Below are 20,968 nucleotides of genomic sequence, written 5' to 3' on the forward strand. Positions count from 1 at the left end.
TTTATTTGTATAATAATAAGTATACACTGAACATTAAGAATATCATTTAACATTTGTGGTAGTTCTAAGTTAATTAGTTATATATGCTTTCACATTACAGTCTAATTTAGTATAAGGCATAAAAGTGCATAAAAATTTAAAAAGTTATGGATACCATTTGAATAAAAACAATATTAGGATTTGTATTATAATTAAAACAATATGGTAGATTAAATATTGCCTAAACTTACCAATTGTAATGTGAGGCCTGTAGCCAAAGCCAATGTTGTACACCAATTCATTTCCACTGTTTTAACTTTGTGAAAAATTGAAAATGTTACTTAATTTAATTTTATTGTAGATACAGTAAATAACACTGAGGCAAACATTCTTATTACATAAACAGTAAAGTTATACTTTTCAGAAAAAAGTATTGCAGCTCCTTGCAGAAATCACTAGAGCAGAATCTTGCTGCAATTCTTTTCCTTGTTTCGTGGTAACTTTGCTGCTGCAATGCCCGCTAAACCAATTGGGTTGCATGTATTGTACATGATGGGTGTTTGTAACAAGAAAGAAAATAAGACACTGTGACTTATTGCTACTGTATTTTATTAAACTAAATTACTTAGCATAGACTTGACAATGAAAATAATAGCCTAAAAGTAAAATTTGGGTTTGAAGATCTGTTCAACTGCAAAGGTTAACATAACACAGTATTCTCATATGTGCTTATTCAAATTCAGGGTCGCTGAGTAAAAAGCAGGAACCAGACTGGGACAGGGCTCGAGTCCATTATAAAGAAAGCTAGGATGTAAATTTTAAAACCTTCAAGTAAATATGCAGCTGCACCAGAGTTATCATTTATTCTGTCACTGTACTAACAATTTAGCATGCTGGTCACACAAAAACAAAAAAGGCATGTCTGTAAGGTTTTGAAGGCTACGTGTTTGTGCTTTTGACTGTTTTGTCAATATACATACTCATTTGAAGTTTGCACAAGAATTTACTCATCAAACTTTTGACAGGCACTTACTTTTTTTAAATATTTATTCTTTTGTTTTTATTGGTTATAATACTTTTGATGTTTATTAATTTTATGTGTAATTACTATTGTACAGGCCCACCTATTTTCAATTGCATATGGGTTGTAAAATGTTCTTCATTTACTACAAATATTTTGATCAATATGGTCCCAAATGTACTTTCTTTTAATGTTAGGGGGATTAATTCCCCTTTCAAAAGGTCACTTATGTGGAAGGAGGCATTATTAAGTAATTGTAATATTTTATGCATCCAAAAAACTCATTTTTCCAGACAGTTATGTTAAACCAAATAATAAAAGGTTTAATAATCTTCTCTGTTCTTTAGCTGAGTGTAAAAAGGAGGGGTTTTGATAGCATTTAAGAGCTCCTTATCTGTATAAATTCAGACAACATTGATTGATCCTCTGGGTCATTTTAGTATTGTGGTTGCATCAATTGATAATACTGTCTGCGATTATTGTTAACACATATGCTCCTAATTCTAATCAACTTAAATTTCTGTCTAAACTTTGGAAGCAGATTGAATTGGTTAAGGTGGGATCTTTAATTTGCTGTGGTGATTTTAATATAGTAGTGCATTCATTATACACAAGACTTCACAGGTGTGAGATCAAGAAAACCCTCTGACTTAATTTTTACTTAATGAATCATTATATGATGCATACATTTAGAAGTGTTTGCATTCAGGAGAAAAAGACTTTACCTTTTATTCAAAGTTCCATGCTTCTTATTCTTGTATCGATATGTGCTTGGTTGATAAATGGACCTTACAGAAAGTGAAATCCTCTACTATTGGCACCATAACCTGGTCTGATCATTCTCCCATTCTGCTAGAGTTGGTGTAGACCTCTGGTTTACCTAATAATAGGCCTTGGAGACTTAATAACTAACTTAACTACTTAAATATAATATGACTTCTTCACAGATTGAACAGTCTGTTAAAGAATTCTTTCACACTAATGATGGTTTAAGTTTCAAGCAGTGCCACATTATGGTGTGCATATAAGGCATATACTAGAGGGGTTGTTATTTATCTGGCCTGTAAAGGAAAAAAGAAAAGCAGACTGAAAGAAGGCATAATATACTTGCTTGTTTACATAATCTAGAACTTCCGAATAAACAGTCCTTTTCATCTACTTTGGTAAATCGAATAAATCAGATTAGGAGACAGCTCATTGAGCCTCGACTCAATAAATATGAATTAGCTATGAAGAAACTTAGACTTAAATATTATGCACAAAGTGAAAGACCTAATAAAAATGTTGGCTAATAAGGTTAAAATACTTATGGCTAAAGCTTAAATTCCTTTATTATTTGGAAAGATGGAAACACGATTGTGAACCCCAATATATTGCAGGCAACTTTAGATCATACCATATTAAATTATATAATTTAATAAGGATTCCCAAATCCCTCAAACTAATCCTTCAGTTATTAAGGAATTTCTCTCTAAAATATCTCTCAAAAAGAGGTTGATGCAGCTGTGAAATCTCTAAAACATAAGCTCAGCATATTCCTCACCTTTGTGATACTTTTAACAAAGCTATTTCAAGTGCACAGTTTCGTAAAGAAATGCTTGAAGCAATTGTGGTTACTCTCCCCAAACTGGGCAAACCACCTTCATCTCCTGAAAAATTTCTTCCTATTTCTTTTCTAAATTCTGATGTGAAAATATATGCTAAAATTATTGCATCAAGATTAGCTTTAATTATACCCTCTATAATTAATATTGATCAAGTTGGTTTTATACCTGGGAGACCAGAACCAGACAGCATAAGACGTTTCATTGATATTATTGAATATGTTGTATCTAAATCTATCCCCACTATTTTGTTTGCTCTTGATGCAAAAAAAAACATTTGATCATGCTCATTGGCTATATTTATTTGAGGTTCTGATCTTAAAGGACCCATCTGTAAGGCTCTTCTGAAATTATATTTGAAACCTTTAGTTGGACAAGATTGCCCTCTCTCACCTTTAATATTTGCTCTTGTTATGGAGCCCTTTGCTGAGCACATACATTCTAATCAGGGGATTCAGGGTTTTCATATTGGACCTGCAGTACGAGTTACGTATATAAAATTGGACTGTATGCAGATGATGTTCTAATTGCATTAACAGATCTTTTTTAATTCCCTGGAATTGTTTCAGAAAGTTATAACTAGGTTTACAGCTTGTTCCTGTTAAAAAATTAATGACACAAAATGTCAGGCCCTTAGTATAGCTATCTCTGCCCCTTCACTTTCAACAATGAAAACCAAATTTAAATGCATTTGGGAAATTTCTTCAATATCATATTTGGGTATGTCATTAACAAATTCTTCAAAAGAACTAATAAATATTAATTTTCTAACTTTATCAAATGACATTAATAAAGATTTTAAGTGTCTTAACTCATTGTCATTATCATGGATAGATAAAATTTTAAGAACAAAATGATTGTACTTTCAAATGTCTTATATCATTTTCGCACCATTCCTTTTTTTATTTCATAGTAAAGTTATAGAAACCTTGCAAAAATATATATTTAAATGTATTTGGAAAGGCACTACGCCCAGAATAAATACATCTATTCTGACAAGACTCAGTCCCATGGGGGAGGTATGGCAATCCCAGACCTGCATGACTAACATAGAGCAGCAATAGTAAATCAGCTGAGACAATGGTCTCTTGACAGTTCTAAACATTGGGTTCAAATAGAGGAGTAGATAAGTGGATATCTGGATTTGGTAGATTTGCTTTGGCTTGTTCAACTTGGATGTAATTTGCCTTCCTTTTTATTAACTTCATTTTCTTCAGCAGTGTTTGGAAATATTGTAAACATAAAAATAAAGAATTTTCTCTTCCTCTTGCAATGCTTCCTTTAACAATATTTCAACATTTAAGCCCAGATTTAAATGTATGCACATGGAAGCAAAATGGACTTAACACATTTGCCTACCTTTTTTCCAGCAACAGCCTTCACTCCTTTCAGTATCTCCATGAACACTCTTAATATCTCATATAAGGATATCTCTTCAAGTACACAGCTGTACTATCTCCCGCTGAACCTATTGAAAGTTCTACCTCTTTTGTGTGATGGTTTATTTTATTTATTTATTTATAAAGCACTTTAAAAAAAAAAAAACATCAAGGCTAACCATAGTGCTGTACAATAAAAACCCAAGATATCAGACAAACAATAACCAAAGGGTAAAAGAAACAGAAACACATAAGTGCTGAAGAGATTCATAATAAAAAGTACACAGATAAGTCAACATATCATACTGGGTTAAAGGCCAGGGAGTAAATGTGCATTTTTAAAGACAGCGAGTTAAGGAGCCTACCTAACATGCAACGGAAAATCCTTCCAGAGCTTTGGAGCTGCAACTGAAAAAGTCCGATCACCTTGGAGTTTGCATCGTGCCTTGGGAACACGTAAAAGCATCTGGTCTGCTGACCTAAAAGAGTGAGATGGTACATAAGGGTGCAGCAGTTCCGACAAATGCAAGGATCTTAAAATGGATTCAGAAACGAACCGTAAGCCTGTGAATGGAGCCAAAATCAGGGTAACATGCTCATGCTTTCTTCTGCCAGTTAAAAATCAAGCAGTAGCATTTTGCACCAGCTGGAGGTGAACAGTAGAGGCCTGGCTAATTCCAAAAAGAAGCGCATTGCAGTAATCTAGACAAGAGGTTATAAAAGCAGGTATCACTGTTTCAAGGTTGCGTTTAGACAAAACAGGCTTGATTTTTGACACCCACCTCAACTGAAAAAAGCAAGATTTTACCACTGCGTTCATATGGCTATCAAGCTTTAAAGTGGAATCCATTTTCACACCTAAATTTGTGATTATGGATTTCTCAAATTGAGCCACAGTGGAAAGGTCAATGCAGGGGGACCCGCTGGTGCCAATGGGTCTAAATAGCATGACTTCTGTCTTGTTCTCATTAACATTTAGAAAATTTAATGCCATCCAACTCCTTATGTCAATAAGACAATCAAGCAGGGGCTAGACAGAACATGGACCAGGGCGCTTCAAAGAGAAATAAACCTGACAGTCGTCTGCATACAAGGAGAACAGAAGAGGTCCAGTATTTAGCCCTGTGGTACCCCCAAGGGGAGGGCAACAGAGGTGGAAGTAAAATCATCAATACTGACACAAAGACTTATATCTGAGAGATAGGACCTAAACCATTGGAGAGCTGAACCTGTGATGCCCGCCCACTGCTGTATCCTGGAGATGAGGATCTCATGGTCTAGCGTGTCAAAGGCAGCTGTTAAATCCAGAAGCATAAGTAGTACACAGTCACCAGAGTCCACTGTTAAAATAATATCATTAAAAACTCTTAACAGAGACGACTCAGTGCTGTGGTGAGTTTTAAACCCAGACTGGAACACTTCCAGTATTGCAGGTTCGTCCAGGAAGGACTTCATTTGGGTGTAGATTACTTTTTCCAAGAGTTTGGACAAAAAGGATAGCTTCGAAATAAGCCTAAAGTTAGACATACCAGAGTGGCCTTGACCCGTTTTTTTCAGCAGAGGTTGCACAACAGCAGGTTTAAAATTTTTAGGCACCACACTAGAGGTTAAACTGCTATTAATAATATTAAGAATAGAAGGGCCCAAGGTAGAAAAGATCTCCTTAAGAACTCAAAGAGGGACAGCATCAAGGAGGGGAGCCAGACAGCTTCATACTGGAAACCAGCTGCTTTAATAGGGGGAGAGTGACAGGCCCAAAGTGGTCAAACACAGCCAAACAGGGTATTAAAATGGATGGATCATGAGAAGGTGGTGAAATTAGGGCCCAAGTTCTTCCAACCGTCTTCAAAAAAAAAAAATATAAAGAAATTTGTCACAAGTTTCCCTTAAAGCTTCCAGATAGACAAGTTCATGAGCATTAAGAACAGAATTCAATGTGTTAAAAAGTGCACGGGGGTTGTGAGAGAGCCAATAACTTCAGAAAAAAAAATTGATCAAGCAGCTTTCAAAACTTTCTGATAATACAACCAACTTTCTCTTGAAATTTCAAAAGAAGCCTGCAACCTGTACTTTTTCCACCTTCGTTCAGCTCTCCTGCACTCCCGTCTATAGGCACAGGTATTAGCATTTAACCATGGCTCTGAGCAGGGCTTTAGTTGCTTGCTTTTCAATGGTGCCACAGAGTCCAGAGCAGTTTGGCAAGCAGAATTAAATTGAGCTGTTAGCTCCTCAGTATTGGAAGATACCGAGGGCTGTGAGGTCTCTTAATAATTAAAAACAGCAGAAAACTGAGCAACAGTAAAAGATTTAAGAGCACGGCAGCGCAGAACATGTGCGTACGGTTTAGCAAATTGATGGAGAGGAACAAAATCAAATAAAACAGGCATATAGTCTGAAAACACTGCATCACCAATTTTCAGATTAAGAGCAGATACACTGCGAGACTAGACAAGATCCAATGTATGCCCACGTTCCTGAGTGGGACCATTTACAGACTAAATTAGACTAGAAGAGTCCATTAAGTCCAAAAATTCCTTCACCAAAGGCTTCTCCATACAACAAACATGAATATTAAAATCCCCAACAATTAAAACTTGGTCATATTTTGGCTTAAATTCAGCCAAGAAATCAGAAAAGTCACTTATAAAATCCTTATTAAACTTTGATGGACGATAAACCACTGCGCAGAGCAGCACAGGAGAAAGACCCAACTGAGAAAGACTTAGTTCAAAGCTGGAGACAGAAACAGCTAGAAAGAGTTGTTTACAATCGAAGTTGGATTTGAAGACAGTCACTAAACCACCATGACCTGAGATCGACTGGGAATTAAAATACGAGCAGCCACACAGCAACAATTCAGAGAAGGCGTTGGACTCGCTGGGGGACAACCAGGTTTCAGTTATACAGAGATAATCCAATCCATGAGAAGCGAAGATATCCTTTAAGGTAAACGTTTTATTCATTACAGGTCTAGCATTCACTAGACCCATCCTGATGGGAGCTGGGTTCGAAGCCACAATAATAAGTAGAGTGTGCGCCAGAGGCCACAAATTCTGGAGATTAGCTCCTTGCCAGCGCAGTTGAATTGGGCAGGGGAGCAAAGATGGAATCGCTTGATCCGAGCCAAAAACAGGTACCAGCCAGGAAGGAGTTCACAGGTTCCTGGGCGCACCGTGACGCAAAAAAATGAGGAGTCGATCTATGTTGAGCCAGAAAAACTGAGCCAAACAGGCCTTTAACTTCACCAACCACCCGCCGTGTTTACCTCACTGTCTGTGACGCTTCCTCCAGCGAGGTGAACCTGGAGCAAGGTAGAGGAATGCCAGTATTCCAGATAGGAGCTGGGGAGGAGGAAAATCAAGTCCTCCGTTGTCAAACTGTACAAGTGTTACAGCAGACAAATGAAGCTCCAGAAGTGTTTGGCAATCTTACACCAGTAGTGAGTTGACATTTTGCATGACACACACAAAAACATAAGCAAAATAGAGAGCGGTAGACGACATGCTACACACACTGGCGCCATCCAAAATGACAGATCCTTCTTCCAAAGCTAAAGGATTTAAAATGCTTTATTCATTACTAGGTAACAGAAATCAATTTTCAAAATACACATCTATCTTTAAATGGGAAAGAGATCTGAACTATGCTTTTTCTGATGAGCAGTGGCTCTTGTCCTTGGCTATATTAACATTTAACATTAAACATATAGAACTTAACTTGAAGGTAATCATAGGCATCTCACTCCTGTGAAATTAGCTAAAGCTTATTCAAACTGTTCCACTTCATGCTGCAGGACGTGTAGCAAAAATGGTACTCTTATGCATATGTGGTGTCCCTATAAATCAATTTATCGTTACTGGCTGGCACTTCAGAAATTTCTCTCCTAATCTTTAAAATTGAATGTTAAATTAACTCCTCAGTTGGCTTTGCTTGGATTGAGGATAGACAACTATCAACCAAACTGTCACACTTTAATTTTTTAAGAGTTATTTTCAGCAAGACTGGTTATAGCGCGACACTGGAAATCATCAATTGCCTAAAAAATATCTGATGTCTTGGAAGAAATAGACCTTTGTGCTACTTTTGAAAAAATGAGTGCAATTAAAAATGATACCTTCCTTAAATATAAAAAGGATTGGTTATACTGGTATGGTGTTACTTTAATTAGGTACTGTAGACTAAACTTTATGATTGCACATATTAACAAGTGTTTGATGGATTTAAAGAGGTGAGGCTATCCCTCTTTTTTCTTTAGTTTTTCCTTTGCTACTATAACTTTAGATGTTAATAGTCTGTCTATCGATCTATCTATCTAATGAAGAGTTTTCTATTTTAGTTTACGATTCACTGTTCTATGTAACTTTGATGTACCGGTATTAACATTCCCTTTAATTAATATTTTGGGTAACATTGATTAATAGAGATAAGATCATTATTGTGTGATTATGTAATATGTAATGTTACACTGTTGTTTTCCTCTGTACATTGGAGTGCCTACCCTTTAATATAATTCAGTTAAAAAGAAAGTAGATTTAACAGCGATGCAGGCATCCAGCTGCAGAAAAACCCCACTTGCAATCCAAACTAAGTGACTGAACTCCAGCTTTTACCAGAATCTGCCTGGACTTCATCTAATCACAAAGTGTAAATCAGAGTTACACTGACATCTCTACAGAAGGTGCAAAATGGAATTAAACTTGTTTCTCGTATTAGTTTTATTTGCAGATTGTTTTGTCTTTGTTAGGGAATCCTCTATCAGGAACGGAAACCTTGATAGTACACCCTCTTTTTTTTTTTTTTATTTGTTTTTTTCTGTTTTGTTACTATTTAGATAATGTACTGACTATGTTATGATTAGGAATGTGTTCTACTTGCTTACTACTGAGGCCTTTTCTTTAAAACCAAACAGGTCTAGAATGCTCACTTTCCAGCAAGTGGCATCTGCCACAGAGGACCTCATTTTATTGTTTAACCTCCTAGTGCCTAATAGCCAGTGAGTCCTTAGCTTCAGTAATGGCGGTGTCTCCGACAATCATCTCTGCCACCAATGTTCCTGGTGACTTGGGTAAAAGCGTTGTATTTAATTAGTGTTGGTATATAGGTTTAGAAGACATCGTGGACATTAATCTTAGGTATGAGCAGCATACGGGTAGGGCTAACTCCCCAGGGTGGAAATTGAAGTTCTGGCTACACTAAAGGTAGAACCACTTAACAATATTCGTACCCACTGGAAAATTCCCGATTCTTCCCAGTGACCCCATGAGATGGTGGTAATCTTGGTTTTAGTCAGACAAGAGACCTCACATAGAGTTTACCTATGTTGTGTTCAACAGATTAGGTACTGTAACCCTCACTTGGGGGAAGAAGTTGAGGACTACCCCAATGTAGTTCCCTATCTAAGCCCTATCTCTGGTACTGGACTACAGCTGTGAAATCCACAAAAGCAAAATGTAACCTTTTAAATACAATTTTAAAACTATTTCTGAAATATTCAACCATTCTGTCCAACATGTCATCAGAACAGTCTGTCATTTGGAAGCTCCCTACTAGCTAGCCGAGTTAGTAATAACCAGGAGGTTATTTCCTTATCAGTCCAACACACTAGTGAGTAAAATCCTCAAACTAGGGACAATGCTGGGATTGCAATGAGATGAGTGAATGGTTTCAGCACCAAACTCTTGTGGAAAATACTTGGTAAATAAAGAGAAGTCTGGAGCCTTTATTATAAATAAACTCCATGTATGCCCATTTTTCTTTTTTCTTCAAACACCAACAGATTACTATATGCTTTTATATTAATATAACATGGACTACTAAAATATAACAAAATGGATCCTTTGATCAGCTTTTTTTAATTTTTTTTAATTTATTTTTTTTTTTACATGTGATGATGTAACACGTGTATGCCAGAGGGTCATCTTCCAGGTCTGCAAAAAGTAAAGGGCGGCTCCCACTAACAGTCTTGAAGGGCTTTTGTTCTATAAGGGGTGGACAATCCTCTTAGGAGATGAGTGAGAGGAGAAGTTATGAGAAAAGGGAAGGTGCGGTGTAAAGAAGTTTTGAGTAGGTAGTCAGGAGACAATAAGCAGGAGTGTTTGTGATATAGAAGAAAAAGAAAGTAAGTGGTAAGATATAGATTGGTAGAATAAGCTTTCTTTTATTGTTTTGAAGGTGTGCTGTATAACCCAGATAACAGCGTATAAGACAGAGGACCATTTGTTACAGAACAAATACTCCCAAGTAAAACATACAACTCAGGTACTGGGGTTTTCTATTTGCTTATTATGCTGGTCGTTACAATATTATATGAATTAAATAATTTTGTTAAAACTCACTGATTACTGAGCCCACAATACCCCTTAAAGCCACAGCCAAGAAGCACTAAGAATACGATGCTGTTTTAACAACAGTCCAGCCTTCCTTCCACTCTGCATTTTCAGAAGCATTCTTACTGGTGGGTTATCAGGCTGAGGTAGAAGAGCAGCTAATGAACATCTGTCAAAAGCCTCTGCAGCCCATTAGGGACTTTGCATACGAATACCATGTGCTGTGCTTGAAATGGAATCCCAGTATTGTCAGAAAACAACATTGTTGGTGCTTGTAACCCATAACTGGCTGTGGTTTTAAGTGATATTGTGGGTTTGGTACTATCACAAGTGAAAATTAGTACCTTGATTGAGAAAGACTGCGCAGCTATGTGGGGGCATAAGCAAAAAAAATAAGGACTCTTCAGGCAGTAATTTGCCCTGTGGCCAGGGTCAATGAGAACTGATCTGCCGGGGCTGAGCTTACCACTGTGTGGACCCAGTTGCCCCATTAGTCATACTAGTAAAGGTGAAGGACATCACTGGGGATTCGATAGTAGACACCGGAGCACCCTTACCTTAATGAAGCACAGCTTATGTATAAAGATTTTAAAAAACCCACAAGCTGCCCAAGGTGGGTGGTACAATGAGGTGGTTCTTGGCAGATGGAAGGGCGTACGGTGAGAGTGGCAAAGTTTGCATTGCACAGTGTTTCCTGGGAGTTGGACATATATGTCTTGGAGGATGCCTACTTGAACATGCGGTTGCTGCTTGGTTTGGACTCCATCATTGAGGCACGCGTGATTTTGTGTCTGCAGACTGGGGATTACACACTGCCCGGATTAGAGGTGTTCAGGTTTGGAGTAAGATCTTGGGAAAAACTATGGTGGTCCAATATTTTTTTACTATCTGGTGCAACCAGTTATGGAGCTGGGTCCTATTGAAGCTAGCATAAGTACTCTGCCCTGGGCGGTACAGCCTCTGCTGAGAATATGGCCTATGGTTAGGACAGACAAACTGGGATGTACGGCAGTAGTTACTCATCACATACACCCTGTTGATGAGGTCTCTGTCCGGTTTAGGGCCTTACAGTGTGTCCCCGATGAAGAGAAGACTTATTAAAGAGTGGGTTGACCACAAGTTGGAATAAGGTATACTTGAACCTTCATCTTCGGCTTGGGCGGCTCCAGTGGTATTGGTCTGGAAATCAAATGGCACTTTTTGATTCTTTGTTGATTACAGGGGTCTGAATGCCAAAACCTATCATGACGTCTATTCTATCCCCTTGGTACATGAAATGTTGGAATCTTTGGGTGATGCAGCTGTTTTTAGCACTCTGAATCTTCAATCTGGCTATTGACAAGTGTGTATGGGAGAAGATAGTATAGAGAAGACCACCGTTTTGGCTGTGGAGGACTGGTTTCATTTAAGGTTAATGCTTTTTGGGCTTAAAAACGTGAACGCTTGGTGGCGCTATTGCCCTCTTTTTTTCCCAACAGACAGTACGCAGGACACAGGGTAAAATCACCCAGAAGTTGATTTTTAATTATTTTCTTAAATACAGTGCACCAAGCACCACACTCACCACAATTAATAAATCAATAATCACAAATACTAAATCCTTCTCTCCCCACAGCAGCTCTGTCACACTCCCTCCCTATTCCGGCTCAGCTTGCTGGGTTTTCCACAATCCTTTATATAGTCCTTGACCCAGAAGTGCTCCTGTTCTTCTGTCCATGTGATTCCATAGCACTTCTGGGTCAGACGAAGATTTGTGTTTTTCTTCAGCCTGGAAGTACTTCTCTTTCTCCGTCCTCGTGACTGAGGAGTACTTCTGGGCTGCTGAGAAAATAGAAATCCCCGCGTCTCCCTGCAGCATCCCACTGAACTCCATCCTCCATGGTGCCCTGTGGGAATCCTGGGCACCTCCACATTGCAGGGAGGACACCAGCTAGCGTCTTGGATGTGTCGACTGGGATAAGCTGCCGGCCGTCCATCACACCCTTGCTTGTAACAACATCTCCTGCACCTAATGACGTCTTCTGCCAGCTCATACAGGCTCAGCTGACTTTGAACATGAAGATGTGCTGTTTCTTACAGTCCCACCTCACTTTCCTGGGGCACGTGGCGTTAGCCAAAGGCATAAAAGTGGACCTGGACAAGATTGTTGATATTGTGGACTACCCTCCTCCTGCCAACATCAAAGCATTGCAACGCTTTTTGGGGATTGTAGGCTGGTTCCATAAATTCATCCCTAAATTAGCTGACACTGCCACCCCTTTACATCAGTTAACCGGGAAGGGAGTGCCATGGGAATGGACACCGAAATGTGAAGGTGCTTTTAAGAACCTCAAAAGGGCACTTTTGGAACTGCCTGTCCTAGCTCAACCTGATCTGCGCCTTTCCTTTCAGGTTCAAATGGATGCCAGTGACTTAGGGCTTGGGGCTGTGCTCATTTAAACCAAGGAGGAAGAAGAATGGGTGATTGCATACGCTTCCCATTCCCTACGTGGCCCAGAGCTTAATTATTCAGCCTCTGAAAAAGAATGTCTGCCGGTCATATGGGCTATTGAGAAGTGGGAACATTTTCTTGAGGGAGTTCTGTTTGAGTATATACTGACCACCGTGCCCTGGCATGAGCTTTTAACTGCCCCAAGACCTTATCCAGATTAACCCGGTGGATTTTACGTCTTCAGCAATTTACTTTTGGAGTGTTTTACCGGAAGGGTTGTGGAAATGTGGTACCAGATGTGCTTTCCTGGGTTCTGGAACCACCAGTAACTTTTGCTGTGGCCCTTGTATCAACTCAATGTGCAGACCTGCCTCTGGACCTTTAGGACATAATTTGAGTGCAGTCAGTCAGTCCTGTTTATAGGAAGGATGGAATAACACTGAGAAGCAACAGGGTCACATTACTTTTCAGAAACTTCAGGTTGTGTTAGATCGCTGCATTTCATCAAAATAGGGAGGACACAAATGTCAGCTGATTGTCCCTGAATCACATTTTCCTGAGTTCTTTCACTGTTTCCATGACAGCCCTTTTGGTGGTTATTTAGGTTGGCTGAAGATACTAAAAAGGATATTAGGGGTGGCCTGGTGGCCAACGGTTAGAAAGGATGTTTGAAAACACATAGACTTGTATTATCTATCAGCAGTACAAGAACCCACCTGGGAACCCACAAGAACCACAACAGTGAAAGATTCTGGAGAAGCTTGGGGGGGTCGATCTAATGGGACCACTCCCAGTCAGTAAAACAAAAAAAAACTTCTTTAATGGTGACAGTGGGCTATTTTACTAAATGGGTAGAGCTGTTTGCCTTGCATGACACTAAAACATCTCGCATTTGCTTTATCCTAAAAAGTGAAAATTTCACTCACTGGAGAGTTCCTAGATTTGTGATTACTGATAGTGGTCCACAATTCACAAGTTCAGAGATGGACAGCTATATGGAGGGTTGGGGTGTTCATCACAAGAAGACTACAGCCTACCATCCTTAAGTTAACCACTCAGAAAGAGTGAACCGCAATTTGAAAACCATGCTTGCCTCCTATGTTGGGAACTGTCATTAAGACGTCATTAATTACTACGCTTGACCCTGAACTATACCATATTAGCAAATACAATAACAATTACAAGCATTAGAACTTCTGATAAAACAAATTAGGGAATGTGTGGTGAAGTCCTAGGCCAAACAGGCAAGGCACTATAATAAATGGAGAAAAGTAGTTCTCTATTCAGTGGGTGACCAGGTTTGGTTGAAGGTGCACCCCTCTGTAAGGCATCAACCACATTTGCTGCAAAGCTGGCTCCAAAATGGTATGGTCTAGCTACAGTACTTAGCAAATTAGGTCCTGTTAATTACCACGTCCAATGGGCAACTGACACAGGGGCAAAAATGGATACAGTGCATGTAATCAACATTAAGCCCAATTTTGGCTCTTCACTTGGTCGGGGGTGGGGAGTATGTAGCGGGTCCCACATGTGCTAATGTCCCTGTGTTAGTGTGCATTTCCTTTAGGAGTACAGTACCTCAGGAAATGGGTTGCTGAGGGTTTACCAAAAATGGGGAACTACACCTTTAAGGGTAAGATATTGTGTGGACAGAACGGTTAGGCTAAAGACGATTTAACCTGGAAGGGAACAGAGAGACATCGAGTGGTGAAGTGAGGAGTAGTGTGCTGAGAATCCACTTGAGAGCCTCCTGCTGGAAGGTTTTTTTTACACTTTTTTTACAGTGTTTGCAAGGGAGGCACATCTCTGAAGACAAACTTTTTTTTTTTTTTTTTGTAATTTCACTGGAGAGAATTGACCGTTGGACCTGTAGGACAGAATATTTATATTATTGGCATCGGTTCCGGGTGTACTCCATCGGGCTTTCGACATTTCACTGTCTTTTTGAACAATACAATAAAATAAATTTTGTCTTTAATTTTTGTTCTGTACTTGTTGTTTGGGGAAGTATGTTTAAACTGCTTTGTCTGTTAACATGTAAATAATTTTTTTTTTCTTTCATTGCTTTAATGCTTTTTTATTATATGCTGATCTGGGGCATGTGGTAATTGGGTCAAATAGGACAAGCATCGGTCATATAACCCTGAAAGATTTCTCTAAAGTACTGCTATTACTCTAGTGGTATTCTGATTGTTCGGCAGCGCTGGGCTTAGCTGTTCTCAAGTGGCAGTGGTACAATATTATGTTTTATTAATATGGTTATGTTTTATTAATAAATGACTATTTGATAAACTAATCTCCTTCATATCATTTTTAAAGTAGCTATTCTGTTATCCGTGTTATCTCTTATCCGTCGCGGCCTTGGTCCCTGACAGATAATCAAGGTTTTACTGTACTTGAATGTATTTGATGTATTTGTATTTTATGTGACTCATAACATTTATGTATAATACTAGCAAAATACCCGCGCTTCGCAGAGGAGAAGTAGTGTGTTAAAGAAGCAATGAAAAAGAAAAGGAAACATTTTGAAAATAACGTAACATGATTGTCAATGTAATTGTTTTGTCACTGTTGTGAGTGATGAGTGTTGCTGTCATATATATATATATATATATATATATATATATATATATATATACACACACACACACACATAAACATATATATATACATATCTATACATATACACATATATAAACATATATATACATATACATACATATCTACATATATACACACACAGCTATTTCGTATCAGTGCAATACGCTGCTTGTTAAAACGGATAACTCCGCTCTACGTGCAAGTCTGCGTGGATATTATGAACTATCGATTTGTTCAAGTTCTATTTAAATTTTAAATAGAAGGAATTTTTATTTAGTCGACAGAAATATCTTTGGTAGGAATGGTAAAACAGACAGGAATATTATTCCTGAATAAATCAACTCAAACCTTAAACAACTTATAATATTTTTCTGCATAAAAATATATCCTGTCTAAATTATACAAGTTAGAAATAAAGTAAACGTTAAAAGAACAAACATTCAAATTTCTTTACTCTTATGTAATTTTATTTAAAAAATAAACTTAGATTTTAAATATCCCAAAAGATTTTGCTCTCCATAAAAATATATCCTGTCAAAATTATACAAATTCAAATATGAACATGCTGCATAACAAAACCTGGAAATATAAATAAAATGTGTTCCTTTCAGCAATAACAAATCAAATCATTCAGTTGTCTTTGCTCATATGTCATTTTAGAGCTGGACGCCTGGCATCTTTTTGGCAACAAGTTCGTTTATGTTTGGTGTGAGGTTCTGTGTTGTGGAGATTCTCAGGATGGATTGCAGGTGCTCATCAGTGAGGCGACTCCTGTGTGCTGTTTTGTTAGTCTTTATCACTGAGAAGAGCTTCTCACACAGATATGTGCTACCAAACATGCACAAGGTTCGAGCCGCATGTAGACGGACTTTTTGTTCTTCAAAGTCACCAAAGCGCCGTGCAAACTCAGTGCGCTCAGTTTATCAGCAAAGTGCGATTTGGGAACACCGTAGTGACGACTTGGTTTAACATTACTTGGCAACAGGGAAAGTGGGGCAAGTGCACTGGTGCATTTGTGTCTCCCATAAAAGCAGCTTCACTTGAAATCACTTTGTGATTGTGCACGGGTAAAACGTCCGCTGAAGTGTCAGATTCTTATTTAATTCTTCTGCTTTCTGTATCTTCTGCATTGCATTCAGGTCTTTCAGGTTACCCTGATGTTTTGTCTCATAGTGCCGTCTTAGATTAAATTCTGTAATTACAGCCACATTAGCTCCACAAATGAGACACACGGGTTCAGTAAACATATACTCAGCCTCCCATCGGTTTTAAAGGCTCTATTTTCAGAATCAACTTTTCTCTTCAGCATCGTGTGAGCTAGCTTCGCAATAACTTGCAGCATCATAAGCTAGACTTGATTAACGCGTAAGTGTTGGCAAGGCAGCTGAAGCGCTGCATTATGGGATCTGTAGTTTATTGTGTTACCAGCGCTTCATATACCCGGCCATTAATAACAATAATACAGTATATAAAATGATCTCGGGCGGATATAATTACGCTGGGCGGATGTGGCCCGCGCCCTTGAGTTTGACACATATGGACTAAATAGAACTTGAAAAGATATATTTTTCAAATGTGATCGCAATTCAGATAGAGTTGACGCGACTACAGCCTGCATGCCTCAATAAGTCATCCTCCTCGCTCTTACTTTTTACCGCTCATCTAATGAATACACTGAGTATGGCTTTACCAAAACAATCATTGATGGCTAATAAAGTATCCATTATTCGAGTATGTAGATCGGGATATATATATACATATATATATACCCGCGATCGCAGCATAGAAGTAGTGTGTTAAAAAGCTAGAAAAGAAAAGGGAACATTTTAAAAATAACGTAACATGACTGTCAATATACAGTATTTGTTTTGTGAGTGTTGCTGTCATCAAGGATTTGATTATCATTATTTCTTTCAATCAGGTTCGTATTTGTAGGATGTGTTGTGTTCAAGTTACATTCCGTGTTTGTCAATCGCTGTAAAGATGACAGGTTTCATTCATCGATTCGTTTCTTACTGCATCAATAAACAGCTCGTCTTCTTCTTTATCTGAGACCTGACACACTGCATGCACGGGTTTTTTACACTGTCTTCCTTTAGCGGGACATTGACTTTTTCCACCGTGTGCTTTGTTTCCGCAGTAGCTGGATTTATGAATATGCTTGTATGTATCAGACGCTTCATATTTTTTTGCTGCCTTTTCAATTGTGTAATTCGGTTTTTGTTCAGCGCTCTTTGGAACTGTTGCTTTTATCTGTGCACTGCGCCAGTTCACGTGAGCCTCGGTGTACATGCATCGAAGGTTCCCAGCTGTGCTGGTGCCATCTCGTGCTATGTCCATAGCTGTATTTAATGTTACCTTAGTCCTGGCACTTAAAACTTTCTCTCACAGTTTCGCTGAGTTTGTGCCAAACACCACCCTGACCATCTCATCTTCCTCTGCATAAGCACAGTCCTTAACCCGTGAATATTTAGTGGGAGTTTGCTATTGGATTGCCGCTGACGGACGGCCTTATATGGGCAGGCACTAAATTACAAACGCCAGCGCAGCCTGTCTATGAACTTAATTTAAAGTGTAGGTTTACATCGTGCTTTGTTTCAGTAGCAGAACTCATGAATATGGTTGTATATGTCACTCGCTCGCTTCTTATTGTTTCGCTGCCTTCTCAATTATATAATGCATGTTTTCTTCAGCGCTTTTTGGAGATCTTCCTGGTTTTCTATGTACTGCGTGATTACGTGGGAGGCGTGATGATGTCACACGAAACTCCGCCCCCACGGCGTTCAGGCTCATCTCCATTACAGTAAATGGAGAAAACAGCTTCCAGTTATGACCATTACGCGTAGAATTTCGAAATGAAACCTGCCCAACTTTTGTAAGGAAGCTGTAAGGAATGAACCTGCCAAATTTCAGCCTTCCACCCACACGGGAAGTTGGATAATTAGTGATGAGTCAGTGAGTGAGTGAGTGAGTGAGTGAGTGAGTGCTTTGCCTTTTATTAGTATAGATTTAAAAAATTAAGACAAATTATCCTAGAAGTTAAAATTTGTGGAATTTACTGGAATTATGTTTTCTTTCATTCTGATTCAGTTACAATTCTTTTCTTCTTAGGCTGTGTGCAATGTCAATTCCACTTCACATTCCAGAAAGTGAATTGGAATTGACCATGTATTCCCAATTCAATTCATGAATGGTCCGAACTCTGGTGCATTGCCATTTATTAGAGTTTGATATTAGGTTTTACTGTACATTTACCATAAATATATGTGTGTTGATATGTATGCTCATTGTAGCTGCGTTTTCCCAAAATTACCAAAATTCAGCAACTTCAACTCAAAAAGTGGGATTCAACAAAAGCCTGATGCGCAGAAATGATTCCACAGACAAAATATCTTAGTTTTTGAAAGATTAGTTAAGTTTTAAAGTAAAACAGTTCACACACACAAAAAAAATTAAAATAGCAAAAAAGGATAAAATTAATGTTAAGAAAATTTCAGTTCTAAGCTAAAACTTGTTACATCTCAAATCGTTACTGTTTACATTTCTGAACCATTTCAAAACAGTCAGAAAACTGTATGCTTATCTCATTTCTAAGTTTAAAATGAGTCTTTTAAGTCCCTATGTACTGGGACCTGTTCTAAACAGCAACTGAGCTTATTATCACACTTTCTCAGTTATAATAAGAAGGTTCTATCTCTTGTTAACTTGTAAGGGGAAAAGACTATACCATAAGTTATGACTATGAAATAAATTTATGTTCTATTCAAATTAAGCAAACATTAACATGAAATTAACTAAAAACTTCAACTTTCTAAGATTGGCTCTTACACTCATTTTATATAATGTTGATGTTTTACAGTTTAATGTGTTCAAAATTGCTTACGTCCTTGGACCCTTTCTTCAGTTAAGCGCACTTTAAAAAGCAAATTGAATTTAAATTTCTGTGATTAATAAAAAAAAAGCCTGATTCTAGATAAATATGTTTATTTTTTAGAACTGCACTATGATGGCTTGGTAATGCGTTTTGATTACGTATGGCTACGGGATCACTGTCGTTCTGCATCATGCTACAACAGAAAAACAAATCAACGAAGCCTGGACACTACAAAAATTAATCTGAATATCAGACCTTCAGACATACGAATGGATAATGAAACTCTGTTCATTACCTGTAAGTGAAACCAAGAATCTATCTAATATTATTTCTATTTTTGCAGAATATTTTTGTTAAATCTTGTTAAACTGTATTGCTGGAAATTTTAGAATTTAAGTGACATTTTTTGTTACAGATAATTGAAAACTATTTGAATGTTTTTATAACTAGAAAAAACATTTATCTGTTGAACCAACTAAATTACATTTGTAGGCAAATCTTGGATGCATTTTAGCTTAAAAGTTAATGTGATGGGGGGTCATTTACTTTGATTAGTGTTCTGTCCCACATTCCTCTACCTTTGAGCCAACGTCTAACACCCATGTAAATTATGATATGTAACAGGAGAGAAACTTGCATTTTTAGCTATAAGAACATAATAAAAATATTAATACAATTGTGAAAAATGTTATGAACCCTTTGTTGTTTTCTGTATTCTTGCATGACTAACTACCATAATCTGAGGTTATTTTCATTTTTATCTAGGTTATCACATTAATAATAATAAGAAATAAAAACAACATCCTACTTTTGTATGTCTTTATTGCACATTCATATTATTTAAATGTTCAAGGTCACAGATGGAAATAGTGTGTGTGGCCTTTGATTTAGTAATATCACAGAACCTTTTTAACAGGAGTAATATCAACCAAAACCTTAATGTAGTTGCTGATCAGATCTCAACAGCATTTAAGGTAAGTCACAGGAAATAAACTTATCCATGTATTTCTTTAAGTGATGTTTTTTACTCGGTTGGTAAATTTAGTATGTCTGGCAACTCTGTATTACTCAGATACAACCTATGCCAGTTCTCGTCTCTGGAGGGTGCTGCTGAGCCAAACTCAGAAGTTGCCGGTGATGCAAACATAAGTAAAAAGAAAAATAAGTTCCTTTATGCAAGAATTTTACAGAGTCAGTAATTAAGTATTTTTGGTAACTCTGCATCAGTTAGATACTACATACAGTATGTTCTATGTGCTTATTTAATACTCCCATTTGTGTATTATTCACATTGCATCTTGCATCATGTAGCCAATGTATGTACTCACATAGAGCAAATTCTGTACAAGCAGATACATTATATATGTGAGGGCACTGAAGTGAAGATCAGCACGAAAAAGTTAATTTAAAAAACATCCGCTTGGCTACTGCCAGCTGTGAGCACAGTTCATAACATTAATCAGTAGTCATTTATAATCACACCTCAATGTTTTACTCATCCTTAATGCCCTGAGTATGGCTGTACATTTTACATACATGTGATATTCGATCTCTTTTCTCTATATAAAACTGACACAGTCTATTTATACTTCTGAGATGTCTTGTATGAATGCTTCTTATCTTGCAACAACATTTTTGTAGAGTTGAAGTTAAGACACTGGCGTGCTTGTTTTTATTATGTGGAAATTCTGTTTGAGCCGCTGCCATTTTGAACTACTGTATGCCTACATTTAGAGGTCATTGTCATGATAGA

General features: G+C 37.7%; 1 protein-coding gene across 1 annotated transcript in view; it reads left to right on the plus strand.

The window, feature by feature from the left end:
* tmlhe (trimethyllysine hydroxylase, epsilon) overlaps window positions 1–20,968 on the plus strand; it is a 116,784-nt gene that overhangs the window by 34,648 nt on the left and 61,168 nt on the right. Inside the window, exon 3 of the mRNA XM_039765767.1 lies at window positions 19,336–19,512. Coding sequence (XP_039621701.1) covers window positions 19,336–19,512 — 177 coding nt within the window. The remainder of the gene's footprint in view (window positions 1–19,335; window positions 19,513–20,968) is intronic.

This window comes from Polypterus senegalus, chromosome 10 (genome assembly GCF_016835505.1).
Source record: "Polypterus senegalus isolate Bchr_013 chromosome 10, ASM1683550v1, whole genome shotgun sequence".
NCBI classification, from domain to species: Eukaryota; Metazoa; Chordata; class Cladistia; order Polypteriformes; family Polypteridae; genus Polypterus; species Polypterus senegalus.